At 39.5% G+C, this 18,595-nt stretch overlaps 1 protein-coding gene across 1 annotated transcript in view; it reads left to right on the forward strand.

The window, feature by feature from the left end:
- Window positions 1-15,915: 15,915 nt before the first annotated feature.
- The window catches only part of LOC310650180 (transmembrane channel-like protein 2), a gene marked incomplete at both ends in the record, with an annotated part of 77,740 nt that continues 75,060 nt past the window's right edge, over window positions 15,916-18,595 (forward strand). Inside the window, 2 exons of the mRNA XM_083379011.1 lie at window positions 15,916-16,033; window positions 16,252-16,341. Of these exons, the coding sequence (XP_083235137.1) occupies window positions 15,916-16,033; window positions 16,252-16,341 (208 nt within the window). The remainder of the gene's footprint in view (window positions 16,034-16,251; window positions 16,342-18,595) is intronic.

Below are 18,595 nucleotides of genomic sequence, written 5' to 3' on the forward strand. Positions count from 1 at the left end.
ATGTTGTGTTAATCATAATTCATTTATTGAACAACTCACAGTGCACTAAAACAATGTTTTAGAAGCACCACAGCTGGATTGGTCTATTGTAGCCAATCCCAAAACAATTATCATATATTTTAATGGGTCTAAACACTTAGGTTCCAACCATTGGCCATGCCCCCTTCGCCTCCAGCCACCCACCTCAGCTGATATACAGCCAGCTTTCCTCCTCTGCTGGCCCTCCATGGCCAGTGAGCTCCTGGACCACTGCCCCTCTTCCTTCAACCCTGCCTATTTGTCCAGACATTATTTGACCTAGGCCTTTGGCTGCATGGGACAAACAGCCTAAGCCTATCAGGTGGTAGATGACAGTGATACCACTAAGGGAGTGACCAACGGGGCTATGATGGCACATGGGTGCTGGCATTGGGGGTTAAAGGTGACATGCAAGTCTGCTGGAGTTGGGGGTGAAGGTGACGGCCTTGCACCATCACCTTCCCCTACGCACAGTCACTCATGCGCTCGTGACCTCCTGTTTAGACTACTGCAACGCTCTCTACATGGGGCTGCCCTTGAGGACCACTCGGAGGCTTCAGCTGGTGCAGAATGCGGCTGTGCGAGTTGTGATGGGGGTTTCCCGATACTCCCATGTAACACCTCTACTCCGCGAGCTGCATTGGCTCCTGGTTGCCCTCCGGGTGAGATTCAAGGTGCTGGTGATGACCTATAAAGCCCTAAATGGCTTGGGTCCGGGATATCTGAGGGAACACCTGCTGCCGGCATCAAGCTCCCTTCGTCCAGTGCGCTCCCACAGGGAGGGTCTTCTCAGGGTGCCACCGGTAAGAGATTGCTGGTGGACGACACCCAGGGATAGGGCCTTCTCAGTGGGTGCGCCTGCCCTTTGGAACCAGCTGCCAGTGGAGCTGAGGACTGCCCCCGACCTCCGTTCATTCCGACGGGACCTGAAGACCTGGCTCTTCGAGCTCTCTGGCCCAGGCTGATAATTCTAATTTTAGCTTTAATCTTATTTTAACTGGGGTTTTACTTATGCAGGGACGAATATAATTTTTTTAAATCTGTTTTTAACTTTTGTATCTCTGTTTTTTAATCACCCTGTAAACCGCCCTGAGTCCTTCGGGAAAGGGCGGTATATAAATGTGATAAAATAAATAAATAAAATAAATAAATGCCTGCAGTCTCACATTATCACCTTCTCCCAACACCTGCAGCCTCACACTGTTACCTGTCCCCAATGCCTGCAGCCTCACACCATCATCTTCCCCCACAATGCCTGCAGCTGTGCGCTACCGTACCTCTTGCTCTCTCCTCCAGCCTGCCACCGATCATATTGCATGCTGCCCCCCAACATCCCCCTTGGTCACCCCCAGCGCCATCGCTGCTACCCACCACCTGATTAGCTGGGAGCTATTTGTCCCCTACAACCAAAGACCTGGGTCAAATAGTGTCTGGTGAATGGGCAGGGATGAAGGGCCAGGGGCAGAGACCCAGGGACCCATTGGCTGTGGAGAATGGCTGGGGGAGAGCCAGTAGAGGAGAAAAGCTGGCTGTGAATGTGCTGAGGCGGGTGCTGGAGGCAAAGTGCGCGTGGGAGCCTAAACATCCCATTCCATATTTTAACATATAATATGGACCCAACCATATTATACAGAGACAAACCAACCAACTGCGACCAAAACAAGTTACTTATAGCAAGGAAATCTAGTATATTTTGATTTAATAAAGTAATAGTGGTAAAGTAGACCACAACCTGCTTATTGGTAAGATATAAAAATGCAGGATAGATAGTACTGCTACCAGATACTTGAATGACATTAGGTAGAAGGAAACATGCAGTGGGCTTTCTCAAAGCTCTATTCTGAGCCCAATGCTCATCAACATCTTCATAAATGATGCAGAGGATTGAAGAGGCTCTCATCAAACTTGCAAATGACACAAAACTGGAGAGAATTGTTAATACTTTGAAAGATACGCTCAAGTTTCAGAACAATCTTGACAGACTTTTTTTATTGAAAAGTTTTATAATACATTTTTAAATACAAAAAACTCCCTCCTCCCCCTCCCCTCTCCCCAACCCTTCCCTCCCCTCCCCCCTCCCCGACTTCCCAGAGCTGAATACAGGGTATAATAATACAAACATAAACTAAAATATGCTAACAACAAAAATAACACATTAAGTTCTATCGGACTTTAACTCTCCATAGTCATAATATTAATAAAGTAACAAATGACTAATCATACATCATAAAAATCCCCTACTTATTCAAATGCTAAATGAAACTTTTTAGTCCCATATTTATTCTGAATATATTCAATCCATCTTCTCCATTGCACAATATATCTCTGTTGCGATTGATCTTTCAAATATGCCGAAATCTTTGTCATTTCCACCAAATTGGAAACTTTCAAAGTCCACTCTTCTATAGTCAGCAATTCCTCCTTCTTCCAGTATTGCGCAACTAAAAGTCTTGCCACCATAATTAGATTCAACATCAACTTAGTGTCTATAACAGTAGTATCTATAATAATACCCAATAAAAACAATTGCGGAGAAAAATTTATCCTTTTCTTAAATATCTTTTGCATATTCCACCAAATTTTAACCCAAAAGGCTTTAACATTTTTACAAGTCCACCATATATGAAAATATGTTGCATCCTCACAACCACACCTCCAACATTTGGGCTGGCAGTTCGGATACATACTTGCTAATTTTTTAGTGTCTAAGTTCCACCTATAAAACATTTTATAAAAATTCTCTCTTAAATTTTGGGCCTGTGTAAATTTTACATTTCTAACCCAGATCTTTTCCCAAGTGTCCATTGTTATAACTTCTTGAAAATTCTGGGCCCACTTTATCATACAATCTTTAACAAGTTCCGTTTCTGAGTCAATTCATTATATATCAATGCATTATATATCCTTTTAATATGTGCTTGACCTTGATCTCTAATTTGTTTTACCAAATTTTCATCAGTCATCGAAAAGCCACCTTTCTGGTCCTCTTTCCATCTTGCCTGTAATTGCCCATACTGAAACCAAGTTTGTACAATCTTTTCTTCTTTTAAAATATTATATGGCTTTAATTGCCATACATTCCTTTCTAGACTTAACATTTCCTTATATGTAGTCTCATCCTGTTTGAATCCCACATTTATATTTTCTATTGCATGTTTAGGTATTGCCCAAATTGGTATCTTATAATTTAACTTATGTCTATACTTTTTCCAAACTCGCAACAGAGCATACCTTAAAATATGAATCTTAAACACATTATCCACCTTCTTATCATACAATAAGTATGCATGCCAACCAAATAACAAATCATGACCCTCAAGATTTAATAATCTCCCTTGTGTTAAATTAAACCAGTCACTTATCGATGACAATGCAGCAGCCTCATAATATAATTTAAAATTAGGCATTTTAAGACCACCTCTTTCACGTGTATCTTGCATTATCTTAAATTTAACTCGTGGCTTTTTCCCTGCCCAAACAAATTTATTAATTCCTTTTTGCCATTCCTCCAGATTTAAATCCTTTTTAAGTATAGGTATCATTTGAAACAAAAACAAAAATTTTGGCAAAACATTCATCTTCGCTGCTGCAATTCTTCCCAATAAAGACAATTGTAATTTTTTCCAACTATCTAATTCTTTTTGTATTTTTCCCCATAACATTTCATAATTATTTTTATATAACTTCACATTTGAGGCTGACAGATATATCCCCAAATATTTAATCTTTTTAACTATTTCAAATCCCGTTAGCTCTTCTAGAGCAGCCTTTTGTGGTACAGTCATATTCTTAGACAATATTTTAGTTTTTTGTGTGTTTATCTTAAATCCAGAAACTTTCCCATATAACATTATTATCTCCATCAATTCTACAACTGAGTAATCCGGCTGAGTTACTGTAATAACCAGGTCATCCGCAAACGCCCTCAATCTGTAATCCTGATCTCTTATTTGAATTCCCCTAATTTTATTTGAATCTCGTATTTTAATCAATAATATTTCCAATGTTAAAACAAACAATAAAGGTGACAGCGGACCCCCTGTCTTGTACCCTTTTCAATATTGCATGATTCTGTCAAACTGTTATTTACTATTATACGAGTTGTTTGCTTCTGATATATTGCCCTAATAGGTTGTAAAAAATTTTCCCCAAATTCCATTTCCTCTAATACTTTCATCAAAAATTGCCAGTCCAATTGATCAAAAGCTTTTTCCACATCCAAAAAGATCATTGCTGCAGGGATCTGATTATTTCTTTCCAAGAATTCCAATAGATCTACAATATGTCTCACATTATTCTTCATTTGTCTACCACTTATAAATCCAGTTTGATCACTATGAATCACTTGCTGCATTACCTTCATTAATCTATTGGCTAAAATTTTTGCAAATATCTTATAGTCAGTATTTAAAAGCGATATTGGTCTGTAGTTTTTGGCTTGGGTAGCATCCTGATCTTCCTTCGGGATCAACGAAATAAAGGCAGTTTTCCACGATGGAGGCACTCCTCCTCCCAATTGAATTGTCTTAAACAATTCTCTTAAGGGTTCCACCATTTCTAACTGTAAATTTTTATAATAAACGGCAGTCAAACCGTCAGTTCCCGGTGCTTTACCCACTTTTAGTTGTTTAATTGCTAGAAAAAATTCTTCATCAGTTATCAATTGGTTCATCCCTTCCTTTTGTTCTTGTGTAAGAACAGGACACTGTTCTTGAACACTGTGTTCTATCCAACGAGAGGCAGTTCAGTGGGAAGAAAAATAAGATTCTGCACTTATGTGGAATAAACTAGGTCCCCAAAATGGCTGCTGAACAGTAGGGAGATTTTTCTCTCTGCCAATAATCTGCTCATTTTGCTGCCAAAGCTGGTTCTTTGGCAGCACTGCTCCCTGGATTTGAATGGGAGTACTTAGGAATGAGCCAAGATGGTTTTCGGATAACTATCACCCATCCTAGATGAGGAACCTTGAAGATTACAGTTCCTAGTGGGAATGGCAGAAAACCAGATCATCTACTGTATTTTTTTCCTTGGTAGATCATTCTCTTAAGCATGCATGAATTTAAATTAAAAATTTCTAAAGTTTCTGGGGTTTTTTATCTCTAAAAGTTGACCAGCTGGTTGAATACTTATTTTATTTATTTATTTTACCCCTTGGAGGATTTTATCTGTTTTTTCTTGTTCTTGTCCTTTAAGCTTTTTTGGCTGTTTTAAATAACTTTTGTCTTCTGTAAGGAAATAACGTTTTTGTTTTTGAGTAGTAGAAGTGTTTGGACTTCATTTACATCTATATTGGACTTTCACTACAGGGATTTTGCATTTCATTAATTTATCAAAGTTTGGATTTTTTAAAAAAAATCTTTCTTATCCTGGACTGAAACATCCAAAAATATTCTCCCTGTCTTTCTAATTATCTTTTCACTCTGAGGAATATCCTCTGAGGAATATCTTCTCTTTTATCTCTCCATTGCCAAAGTAACAATGTATTGGACTACAGACAAGAAATGTGACTGGCAGCAAAAAAAAATGTTATTATGCAAGCCAAAATTGATTTTTTTAAAAATAGCTTGACAAAATAATAATGGTTGCAAAATATATCCAATCTTATGGCTCTATGATTCTAGGGTTAACCTTTTGTGCACATAGCAGTAACAGAAATGGAATGGATTGTAGGATTCCAGCTGATCCCTCTTTTATTCTGCAAATAATGCATGTTTGATTATAATCAGTTTAATAAAAACCTTTATGGTAATTTCATTTAAAGCGTGGAGGTGTCATTTCCACCCAGGCTTGTTTGTGAAAAGTGGTTCTGGAAGAAAAGCATATGGGATGTTAATGCTCCTAAATGCATTCTAGTCATAAATCATATTAAAGCTGCCTCCTATCATGAATATTCAATCAATAAAAATTGACCCAGAATTTTCCACTTGCAAGTCAGTCATGATGGTAATTTATTTACTGATTAGCAATAGGTTTTACACAAATTGGAAAACCTTAATAACCAAAAAGAATAAGAAAGTTTCATCATCTCTTTTTTAAAGAGAATAACAGAGTTGGAAGGGATTTTGGAGGTCTTCTAGTCCAAACCCCTGCTCAAGCAGGAGACCCTATATCGTTCCAGACAAGTGACTGTCTAGTATTTTCTTAAAAGCTTGCAGTGATGGAGCACCCACAACTTCTGAAGGCAAACCATTCCACTGGTTAATTGCTTGCACTGCTGGGAAATTTTTCCTTAGTTCTAGATTGCTTTTCTCCCTGATTAGTTTCCATTAGTTTTTCTTGCCTTCTGGTGCTTTGGAAAATAGGTTGACCCCTTCTTCTTTTAGTGACAGAACTTTTGTAAACTTTATATAGAGATAACCCTAGAAGACCACATAGTAGCCGTGACTAGGGGGGCTTTCGCTCAGGTTCGCCTGGTGCGTCAGTTGCGGCCCTATCTGGACCGGGATGCCTTGTGTACGGTCACTCATGCGCTCGTGACCTCTCGTCTTGACTATTGCAATGCTCTTTACATGGGGCTTCCCTTGAAGACCACTCGGAGGCTCCAACTGCTACAGAATGCGGCCGCGAGAGTTGTCTTGGGAGTTTCCCAGTACTCCCATGTTACACCTTTGCTCCGTGAGCTGCATTGGTTACCAGTTGTCTTCCAGGTGAGGTTCAAGGTCTTGGTGATGGTTTTTAAGTCCTTACATGGCATGGGTCCGGAATACCTTGGGGACCACCTGCTGCTGGCATCGACTCCCCTCCGCCCTGTGCGTTCCCACAGAGAGGGCCTCCTCAGGGTGCCTCCGGTCAGAGAATGCCGGCTGGTGGCCCCCAGGGGGAGGGCCTTCTCTGTGGGTGCCCCGGCTTTATGGAACCAACTGCCGGTTGAGCTCCGGATGGCACCGGATCTTCGCTCCTTCCGGCGCGAGTTAAAGACCCATCTATTCGAACAAGCTGGCCTGGCCTGATGGGGGAATCTTAGGGTTTTAATGTTTTTATATTTTGATTGTTTTAATTTGGGCAATAATTTAATCCTTTTTTTAACTTTTGTATTTCTATTTATATGCCCTGTTCACCGCCCTGAGTCCTTCGGGAGAAGGGCGGTATAAAAATTCAATAAAACTTAAACTTAAACTTAAAAACTTAACTCAGTGCAGATTAAATAAAAATAAACATAGCAGCAACCACTGAGAACATCCTATATGCATTGATCTTGCATTTAGAATTTCATTTATGAAAAGCAAAATAAAATCCAATAATAGTATCAGGATCCAATAGCTAAGTGACATTTATTTCCATTTGTAAAAGTGGGATGTAAAATTATTATCCAAGTTAAAATAAGCCAAAAATCCAGAGTTACTAGTGCTATACCATGTCACTATGCAAAACTGGCAAAATTTTACGATTCAACATATTGTATGAATTTGGCCATTATGTTATACTATAATATGATCTATTTGTCTGGACATAACATGTGATGTGAACACAGTAATCTGGTTTTGCAAACTTAGATATACAATGTGACAATTCAGATAACCTGAGTCATGTCTCAATTTTCTCCAAACTCTCATTTCAGATCCACTTTAAAAATAAAAGTAGAGCAAGCATTTTTTCCCCATGCTACTAGATTTGGATTTACTACTTGTAAAAGTCATGAGGAACATGCAGGGGCAATTCGTAAATAAACTTCCATTTGCTTATCATCACAGACACCTGCAGATACAGAACTTTTATTATACACATTAGAAAATTACAACATTACACTACTTTTTGACATAATTGCCATTCAAATTGAGGCATGTCATAATGTTTTACAAGGTTTGAAATTCCTTAGTAGTAGTAGCTTGGCGCCAAATCTGGGCTATGGGGGTGTGTGATCAAAAACATCCCAATGGAACCGCTTCAAAAGTTCATGGGTACGTCTGTCAGTGTGCAGGTGAGCATTATTGTGAACCAATACCACACTGGAAGTGGTACCATAGAAAATCCTGCCAAGATTTATTTATTTATTTATTTATTTTATTAAACCTATATACCGCCCTTCTCCTGTAGGACTCAGGGCGGTTCACAAGGTTTTTTAAAACAGTACAACAAATTACATAGATTAAAAACAATTAAAATAATTAAACTAACCTTGAAACTAAAAACCCCAATAACAATTAAGATACAATTAAAACCCCAGTTAATATTCTCAGTCCAGGCCAGAAAGCTCGAAGAGCCAGGTCTTCAGGTCCCGGCGAAACGAACAAAAATCTGGGGCAGTCCTGAGCTCTACGGGTAACTGGTTCCAAAGGGCAGGTGCACCCACAGAGAAGGCCCTCCCCCTGGGTGTCACCTTCCGGCAATCCTTTGCCGACGGCACCCTGAGAAGGCCCTCCCTGTGGGAGCGCACAGGACAAAGGGAACTTGATGCCGGCAGCAGGTGTTCCCTCAGATATCCCGGACCCAAGCCATTTAGGGCTTTATAGGTCATCACCAGCACCTTGAATCTGACCCGGAGGGCAACCGGAAGCCAATACAGCTCGCGGAGCAGAGGTGTTATGTGGGAGTATCGGGGAGCCCCCATCACAACTCGCGTGGCTGCATTCTGTACCAGTTGAAGCCTCCGAGTGGTCCTCAAGGGCAGCCCCATGTAGAGAGCGTTGCAGTAGTCTAAATGGGAAGTCACGAGCGCATGAGTGACTGTGCACAAGGCATCTCGGTCCAGGTAGGGCCGCAACTGGCGCACCAGGCGAACCTGGGCAAAAGCCCCCCTGGTCACGGCTCCTATATGATCTTCAAAACTGAGCCACAAATCCAGGAGGACACCCAAGTTGCGAGCCCTATTGACGGGGGTAACACCTCACCCCCCATCATTAAAGGTGGAATAGAATGATCCACTCGAGATGCCTGTATGCACAGCCACTCAGTCTTGGCAGGATTGCGTCGGAGCCTGTTCCTCCCCATCCAAACCCGAACCACCTCCAGGCAACGGGACATCACGTCGAGGGCATCACTGAGTTGGTTTGGGGTGGAAAGAAAAAGTTGGGTATCATCAGCATACTGATGATACCCCACCCCAAAACCATGAATGATCTCACCCAGTGGCTTCATATAGATATTGAACAGGAGGGGAGAGAGACCCCTGAGGAACTCCACAAATGAGAGACCTCGGGGCGGACCTCTGCCCTCCTGTCAACACCGACTGCGAACAGCCCAAGAGGTAGGAGGAGAACCACCGTAAAACAGTGCCCCCCACTCCCAACCCCCTGAGACGTCGCAGTAGGATACCATGGTCGATGGTATCAAAAGCCGCTGAGAGATCTAATAGGACTAGGACAGAGGAACAACCCCTGTCCCGAGCCCGCCAGAGATCATTCATCAGCGCGACCAATGCCGTCTCCGTGCTGTACCCGGGCCTGAAACCCGATTGGTACGGATCAAAATAATCAGTTTCCTCCAGGAACAGAGGAAGCTGATGCGCCACCACACTCTCAACAACCTTCGCTAGAAAGCGAAGGTTGGAGACAGGATGATAGTAGCTGGATCCAGGGCAGGCTTCTTGAGAAGGAGTCTCAACACCGCTTCCTTCAAGGCAGCGGGAAAGACATCCTCACTCAAAGAAGCAGATATCACTGCCTGGAACCAGCCTTGTGTCTCCTCCCAAGCTGAATAAACCAGCCAGGAAGGGCACGGGTCCAATAAACAGGTGGTAGAGCTCAGCCTCCCCATAATCCTGTTATTGATGTTAAGCTCACCATGGAAAACATCATATATTGTTATGTATATACTAGGTTAATTATTTAAAGACTGAAGTGCAACATAACTAGATTCTAAATAATTTATTTTTCAAAACACACAACAGTCCAAACAGTAAAAGTAAAGTCCAAATTAAGAATATTTCATTCTTAAGAATTGTTTAGATTCAAAATAGTTTTCAAGAGTGTACAAAAGATACTATTTTTTTCTAGAATCAGCTAAATTAGACATATTAAATTGAGAAAAATGTTTCTCATTTCTTTCCTGTTACCTTTGATTTCATTGCAGAGATGTTAACATAAGAAATAGATTATTTTGTTATCTAATTTTACCTTCCAAAATACAGAAGCAGATGAAAAATGTGAGGTTCTTTCCTGTTGGCTTTTCTGAATTAGCTGTTTTAGATTCTAAAGGTTTAGTTCCTAAAGAAGTAATCCTGTAAATAATTTTAATGTGCTCCTCTAGTGCAGGCTCTTTTATGACTCAAGGACTTCAACTCCCAGAATTCCTGAGCCAGCATGGCTCAGCTTGGAAACCTCTCCCTTTCCCCTCAGTATGGCTGGCTCAGAATTTCTGGGAGTTGAAGTCCACAAGTCATAAAAAAGAGCCAAGATTGCTAGCCCTGCAATAGGCTTAGGAAAACCAATAAGGGAGCTGGGTTGGGGTTTTTCTGGTTTTTTTGTTTTTGGCAAAAAAAGGGTTCCGGAACGCCGTTCTGAGCGTTCTGTGAGAAAAAAGCCCTGATTATTATTATTATTATCGCAGTAGCTTCTGCCTGTTGACAATTCAAAAAGGTTCATCAAGGCTCATTGTACAATAACGCTGACCTTGTTTCTCATGTCACATTTTTATTTGAACATAATGATTCTTTGATTTAAAAAAAATCAAAGGAATGCAATAATTTCTCTTATTTTTTATAAGTTTCCAGAAGACAACGTACATTTTTTCTGTAGTATTTATAGTAATATAGTAGTATACTATGTATAGTAGTATGTAGTACTATAGTAGTACTATGAATATATATTATTTATATCGTTGGTTTATATTGAAGCACAGGATAATACTCTTACTCATATCTTTGCTTTATCTATTACAATTTATTTCCTTACAACTATTTCCTGCTGCAATATTCTCCTCTTTTTGCATTCCACAGGGGTGTCATTCTCCATAATTAATTTTCTTTATGTTTTTTCTCTAGAAAGTAATTCAAGTAACTAGAATATAGAATGGAGTTATTATGCAAACATTACATCTTAACTAACATGCTGCATTGCTGTGCGCACAAAACATCTTTTTTCACTCAATCATTACCTAAAGATTTCTGTAAATTTGGTAAGGTATTGAACTTATATACATTTACTCCATTTATGTGTCAAACAATATCAGGCATTCAATTCATATATTCTATATATTTAATTTGGAGGAGGATTTTTTCTCTCTTAAAAGATGGAAGAATGCCAGAAACATTTATGTGTACACTCAGTGAAGGGTTATGCATGGGTTGCATAAAACGTAATTATTGAGCAGAAAGGAACTGCTACTCAGTAACTCTGTGAGTTGTGTTAATTCATTTGTGAATATGTATGCAAACAAGATAACTCTCAAAAGCTTGTGTGCTTGGTTATGAATATGCATTTATTAAATCAAATTCAACTAATGCTTTCAGCAGAAGACAATAGTTAGTACATATTTATGACTCCAATCTTATGATTTTCATCTAAGATTAGCTTTTATACAGAAGTTACTTGAATTACTTTCTAGAGGAAAATATCCTCTTCTTCAACCTGACCCAACAGGTATTTCAGAAAAGATGTCTGAATGGAATGAGTTAGAATTAATAGAGTTTCGTATTGGCATATGGAAAATTGTTATGGAAAAAATTATTATAAAATAACCTTTGCAAACTATTTATTACATGGAAATATGAAATGGAACAAAGCTTTTAACAGTGAAGATCTAAGGGGAAAATTGTGACCTTCTGTGCATCACTGGACATCATTCCCCATCAATAGTTAGAAAGTGTGGAACAAAATCACAAGTTTTTCACTTGTGATTTAATTAAAATAGACCTGAATTCACAGTCTTGGGATCATTCAAGGAGAATAAAGCAAAAGGATTTGGCCAAGTGTATCTGCAGCCAGAAATGATGACAGGATTAGAAACACCAGGAATTAAGATAGTAGAGATTGGCTGTTCTATAAATTGACACAGGAATTTGCATTCTATTTTCTGAAAGGGTTAGAATGATGCAAGTTTTCAAAGGTAATTGATTTCATTTGAATCAATTCGTCCTTGGAAAGTTTTGGTAAAATAAATGTATAATTTAAGCAATTTTTCTTTTACCTTCAAAATGATAACAGCATATTTGTCCTGGACTTTGTAAAATAACTGCTTTATATTTCCCAAAAAATATAAAGCCAAAGGGAAAATTAATTGCAAGAGCCATATTCTTACATGGATAGATGAATTCAGGACAGTCTCAGTACATTTTTTTTTTAAAAAAAATAATGAAATATAGGTATTGGGAAAGGAGCAGCAATGCATAAGCATGGGGAAAAGAATTTTATAGTTGATGTTTTAGAAAAATCAGCAATTGCATTCTTTGTCTTATAACATCTCTTATCTAACATCAATGACATTATACTACTACATTAATTTGGAGATGCCTGCTTTCAGAAGCCCTACATTTGATGTTCAACCACCAGAATGCTTCTTTCCATACCAACTTGTTCATATTTTAAGATTTTCCACAGAAATATTTCTTCATATTATATAATCACATGTAAAATAGAGAATCTAATTTTAGAATGAAAACTTAATTTGGAATGGCAACTCTAAAGAGGTTTATTTGTTATAAAATTCAGAAATCATACCAGTACCAGATAACACTTCTCTTTGGAAAGAACATAAAATGTGTTTTGCTTTGTTTCATTTCTAAGGGATAGTTTATTGGAGACAGAAAGAGTTTTGGCTGTAATGTACAATAGTTTATACATACATAGTGAAAGACATAAAATATTTAAAATAGTAACAAAGCTGATGCAGGCAATAAACTATTCTATTTTCATAGCTAGAAAAGCAGGAAGCCTGATCAATATTAGGTAAATGAAGGAAGATGATTTCCTAAAATTTCTGGTATTTATCTTGCCAAACATCTAGAAAATCTATAATATACTGTAACTAGTGAAAAGAGTGAGTTTTTTTAAAAGACTACTGCAAGAACATTTTTTTCTTGGGTGTTCACTTATAGATCTGCAAAAGAACAACTTCCAGGGAAGAAATGGCAAACTGAAGACAGGTCCACTGAGAATGGAACCAACAACTGTGAGGGAATAAAGAATCTGAGTGACAAGCTGACATTGTGATTATTCTACAAAAAAGAGGATAGAGACCATTCACAAGTGCTCCAGGCAGCTGCTACTCGTGAGAAGAGCAGAAAATAATATTTTCTAATAGGTTTATAGTGCTGGGGGGGCAGGGAAACCATTATAGCTCAAACTGCAATTCAACACTTTTTAAAAAGACACAAGAGTCACATACGGGCAGTCTTTGACTTATAGCCACAGTGGAGCTCAGAATTTCTATCATACATTACTGTGATGTGCTGTTACATCAGCTATAAAAGTATTATGCAGTGCATAGTTGGTTACTTTTGTGTTATAGTGTGTTAGATTTACATGGCTAATTTTCGTCTAGGGATTATCATATTGTGCTGCCATCATGTGGTCATTTTGGAACTACAATATGTTCTGTTCATGTTAATCTGTTCAGTCAGTCCCTCCCATTTTGTGATGTATTTCTTCCTCCTTGTTAATCTTGAATATTGTATCACTTCCTGGACACCATTACATGTGGTCTGCTTTCATGGTAGGACTATTACTGTCTTTGACCTTGAATACCGTCCATTTCATCATCTGCCACATCCTGTTGTCTGCTCTAAACCTCCTGCATGCAATAAAGATCTTCGTGGATGAGAAAAGGTTTTTTGTGAGTTCAGCTATCTGATAAAGGCTGTCAGTGGTGATTATATCTGCTTATACAAGCCAGGCACAGGGGTCTCAGCAAGGGGATATATCGCTATACAACGGTTGGAGTCAGAATAGTCAAAAACAGTAGAATTTCTACAGCTTGCAATCCATATGTATGTGTCATATCTGCAATCAAACTCAGTGCCATCCGCCATCTTGTGAAAGCACATGGTCGCAGAAGCTTACTGCACATCTCCTGTGTATGCTAAAAACTGTTTCTGTACATTTGACTATGTTATAAACCTTGTCTAAGCTACAATTCATCTTCTTAAAGAGACAGTACCTATTTTTTACAAAATGTGAAAAATGTCTAGACAAGGCTCTGAACACTCTTTTATCGCTGAATCAATGCAGATACATCATGCTTCTGACCACACAAATGTACAGGGAGCTGATTCTGCTGAGCAGAGTGTAAAACCCAAATGCACAATAAGACCAACACAGAAACTCAGAGAAAACTATAAGACAACTGCAGATGAATTCTCCAGTAATCTGTCAGACCTATGGGACAGAACTACACACTGCATGTCAGTTTTGCCGTGATTTAATGATGAACCTGCTGAATTAAGAGACTCTATAGATCGCCTATCTGCAGCCTATGAACATTACCAGCGGCTGTCTGCAAAATACACAGCTTTCTTAAAGGACTCTAATATAGATGACTCTTCAGCAGAACTAACCAAGACTGATGCACTAAACCACCAAAGAGATCTCCTAGTGCAAGATGCAAAGGATAAGGCAGAACTCTGCATTGCTCAATTGCAGGGGACCAGATCTCATAAATCCACATCAACTAAACTCACAGCACGTTCTTCTAGATCCTCTCGCTCCAGGAGTTGAACATTAAGTGATAAGCTGATAGAGGCCCGTGCACATCTAGAAGCAAAGAAAGTGCAAGGTTCCTTTGCCAGAAAGGAAGCTGAAATAGAAGCTCAAAGCAAAACTCTGCAAGCAGAAGCAGAGGCTCAAGGCAAAACCCTTCTAGCAGACACTTCAGCTTGCCAAGCAGAGGCAGAAGCTCAGAGCAAAGCCCGCCAAGCAGAGGCGGAATCCCAAATAAAGATTCTGCAAATAGAAAAGGAAGAAGCAGCTGCCCTAGCAAGGCTGAAAGTCTTTGAACAAGCAATGAGAGAAAGTACTAATTCAGATTGTTCTATCCCAACAGAAATGGAAGGTCCAGTTGAACGCACCAGTAAATATGTACTAAATCATAACATTTGCAATGATACAGAGCCATCTTCTGTACCTCCTACTAACAACACTGTTCTGACTCTCAACACAGAGACCCCAAACCTGCAAAAGCCTGAGCCTCTTCAATTCCACAACAAAAGTGCATCAACACTTCAAACAGCATCACCTCCTGCCAATGACAAGATGACTTCCAGCAACAAGCAACAGTTTAATCAACAGCCAGCACAAGCCTTAGAGACTAAACCACAGCTGAATGCTCTTGCAACGTCATTCTATCCTGGTACACCTCACCTTTATTCACCAGAGAACTTTTACACCCAAGGGGACCCACAAGTTTCTTTGGCACCAAGGAGTGAGAGATCAGACCTCTCTGACTTCGCCAGATACATGATTCACGGAGAGCTCATCAACATTAGCCTCTCAAGGTTTGATGACTGTCCAGAGAACTACAGATCCTGGAGATCAACCTTCAAAGCTGCTATTGCTGATCTCAACCTTACCACCAAGGAGTAACTTGATTTACACATAAAGTGGCTGGGGCAGAATCTGCAGATTGTGTTAAAAGACTGAGAACAGTACATGTTGACTCTCTAGATCAGGGGTGTCAAACTCAATTTCATTGAGGGCCACATCAGCATTGCGGTTGCCCTCAGGGGGCCAGGTGGGTATGGCCAGTGTGGGTGTGGCCTACTGGGTGGGCGTGGTCTACTGGGTGGGCGTGGCTAGAGTGTGTATGGCCTACTGGGAGGGAGTGGCCAGCTCTATATCGTTCCTATCAAGGGGGCCTATGGGGGCCTGGGCAGGAGTGGGACAGATCTGGGGGTCTCTGGCAGAAGGAGGGTCTCTGGGCCAGGGTCAAGGCAGTGGGGGCCGTTCCCTCACTGTTTCCAGGATGGCTTCGCGGGCCGCATGAAACCACTTTGCGGGCCGGATCTGGCCCCCGGGCCTTGTGTTTGACATGTCTGCTCTAGATGCAGGTCTTGCTGCTGCATGGGCAAGACTTGAGCAAACCTATGGTAGCTCTGAAGCCATAGAAAACGCTCTATTCAAGAGACTGCAAAACCTTCCAAAAATAGGTAATAAAGATCATCACAAACTTCAAGAACTAAGTGATCTCCTCATGGAGATAGAATTGATAAAAACAGACCCACGTCTACCTGGTCTAAGCTACCTGGACACCTCCCATGGTGACAATCCAGTGGTGTTAAAACTGCCATACAACCTGCAGGAGAAATGGACACAAGGCTCAAAGGAGACTATAATGTATCTTTCCCTCTTTCTCATATTTTTGCAGGTTCATCAGGGAACAAGCCTGGACAAGATATGATCCCAGCTTCAGCTTCAGTGAATCCAGTGTGCCTGCTTCATCATCATCATCATCAAGGTATGATAACACAGCAGCTAAACACAGAGACTTATGTAGAGCTGTGTCTACAAAAAAGACGGACATCTCACCTCCTGTACCATTGCCTGGTCAATGGAGTGGTTCAGGTGCTAGAGATAAAGATCCTAATTGTCAGTGCCCTATTCACAAAAAACCTCACCCTCTTAAGAAATGTCATGGGCTTAGGGCAAAGACTATACAAGAGTGGAAAGAGGTTCTCCAAAAACTTGGAATATGCTACAGGTGCTGTGCTTCTTATGATCATTTTGGTCAATGATTGGAGTCAGAATGTGGTCTTAAGTCAAGGCACCAGGTGAACAGATTCAATTTTGCAACTGTTTTTATAACCATCATAAAGCAAGATGTTGCAATATTAAATAAATCCAATCTCCTGAATAGGCCAAACCCCAGCAAAACATGCTAGAAACTAGTAAAAAAAACATAACAAATCATGGTCATGTGACTGTGATAGGTGCAGTCTGCTTGCCAAGTGTCCAAAGTGTGATCACATGATCATGTAAGTACCTTCTTTTAAAGTCCAGCATAACTTTCAACAATCATTAAATTTTGTTCCTCCACTGAGTTTGGATTTAAGGTCTTCTTTGCTGCCATAATCTATTTTGCTTCAATGTTGTCAACTTGAAAGAAGCCCAGGTATTTATAGCAATCATCTTCATCCAGATCTCAATGTTATTTTTATAGGGCATCTTGATTCCTTCAGTTTTCACTATTTTTTCTTTTTTATGGTGAAGTTGACACATTTGTCTTGTCCAAACTCCATCACAATATCTTGGCTATATATAGATATATAGTGTTCAGCAGCAACTCTATTTCAGATAGTTTTTCCCCATACAGCTTCAGATCATCCATGCAGTGGAGGTGGGATAGCATTGCAGATGTTTTTGATATTTGAAAGCCATGACCTGACCTGTTCAGTATGGTTGACATGGGAATCAGTACAATGACAAATAGTAGTGGTAATAGTAAATCTCCTAGAAAGATTCCTTTCTCTAAGTCTAACTATTGACCAGCAACCTAATCTTCCACTGTGCCATTGATCTTTCCATAAAGTTCATAACGTTTCTACTGATTCCTGTTATTTTTAGGCATTTGATTGTGAACATTGGACCTAGACATTGATTATTAAAAAGTCTGCCATTAAAGATAGACTGTTTTGGAAGGTGAAATGGAAAAGGAGCAAGTATTCCTGGATAGGACAGAATTTTGATTTGAAAGTTGATCTAAAAATGATGCACTATGAATATGAAAGGGAAGGACATGCTGTGCTGGATATACAAATGAAACTGTTTGATGTCCCAAAAGCACTTTTTTATATTGGATAACTTTCTTATGCTGGATTTACAAAACAGACCTATTAAAGTTGTGAAGAATTTATTGAAATGGAACAAAAAAAGAGAGAAGAAATCAAGGTGATTAAGGATCAAGACTGGTAAAGATAAAGGGAAGAAAAATAAAGCTGGTTTATATTCCAGAACAGCTGCAGATTGTAAGGGAGTGTTGTCCTGAGGCTGCAGATTGTCCAGTGTGGACTAATTAAATATTTCCTGCTGAATAGGTAAAAGACTATATAATCAGGCAAGTGAATGCTGAGAACTAACAGGAATTCATTTGCAGGTTTATATCTTTCCTTTAAAACAAGCACTTGTATTTATGCAACATAACAACTTAAGAAGAGAGGGAGAACAAAACAGAACAAAAAAGGCCTTTCTACTGCATCTCCCTAAAAATAAAAAATGGAAGATGAATGGTCCAGAATATGGAATTATGACTTGTAATTTTATATCTTCCAACATGAAAAGGGCATATATTTTAAGCAACTGCAAGTTCGTACCAGTCCTTGAAAAAAAAGTCAATGGACTGCAGCAGCTAACACTTCAGCTGGTGAGAAAAGTCAAGGATTTATTTATTAAAAGTAAGGAGGTTTTACAACAAAAAGTAATAGTAAAAGTAACATTCTATAACAGGGGCCTTCAAACTTGACCCTTTTATGACTTGTGGACTTCAACTCCCAGAATTCTAGGAGTTGAAGTTCACAAGTCATAAACGGGCCAAATTTGAAGACCCCTATTCTATAAGGAAGATAGTCAAAGAGAGAGCAAGCGCATTGGATAAGAGAAACAACCAAAAGCAGATGTAGAAGACATTATGTACCATTGGAATTCAGAAACTTTTGCAACTTTTAGATTTCAGGAGTCAGTAATGATGTGAATGCACCAAAAATAACTACAAAATA

Source organism: Vipera ursinii (genome assembly GCF_947247035.1).
Source record: "Vipera ursinii genome assembly, chromosome: Z".
Taxonomy (NCBI): domain Eukaryota; kingdom Metazoa; phylum Chordata; class Lepidosauria; order Squamata; family Viperidae; genus Vipera; species Vipera ursinii.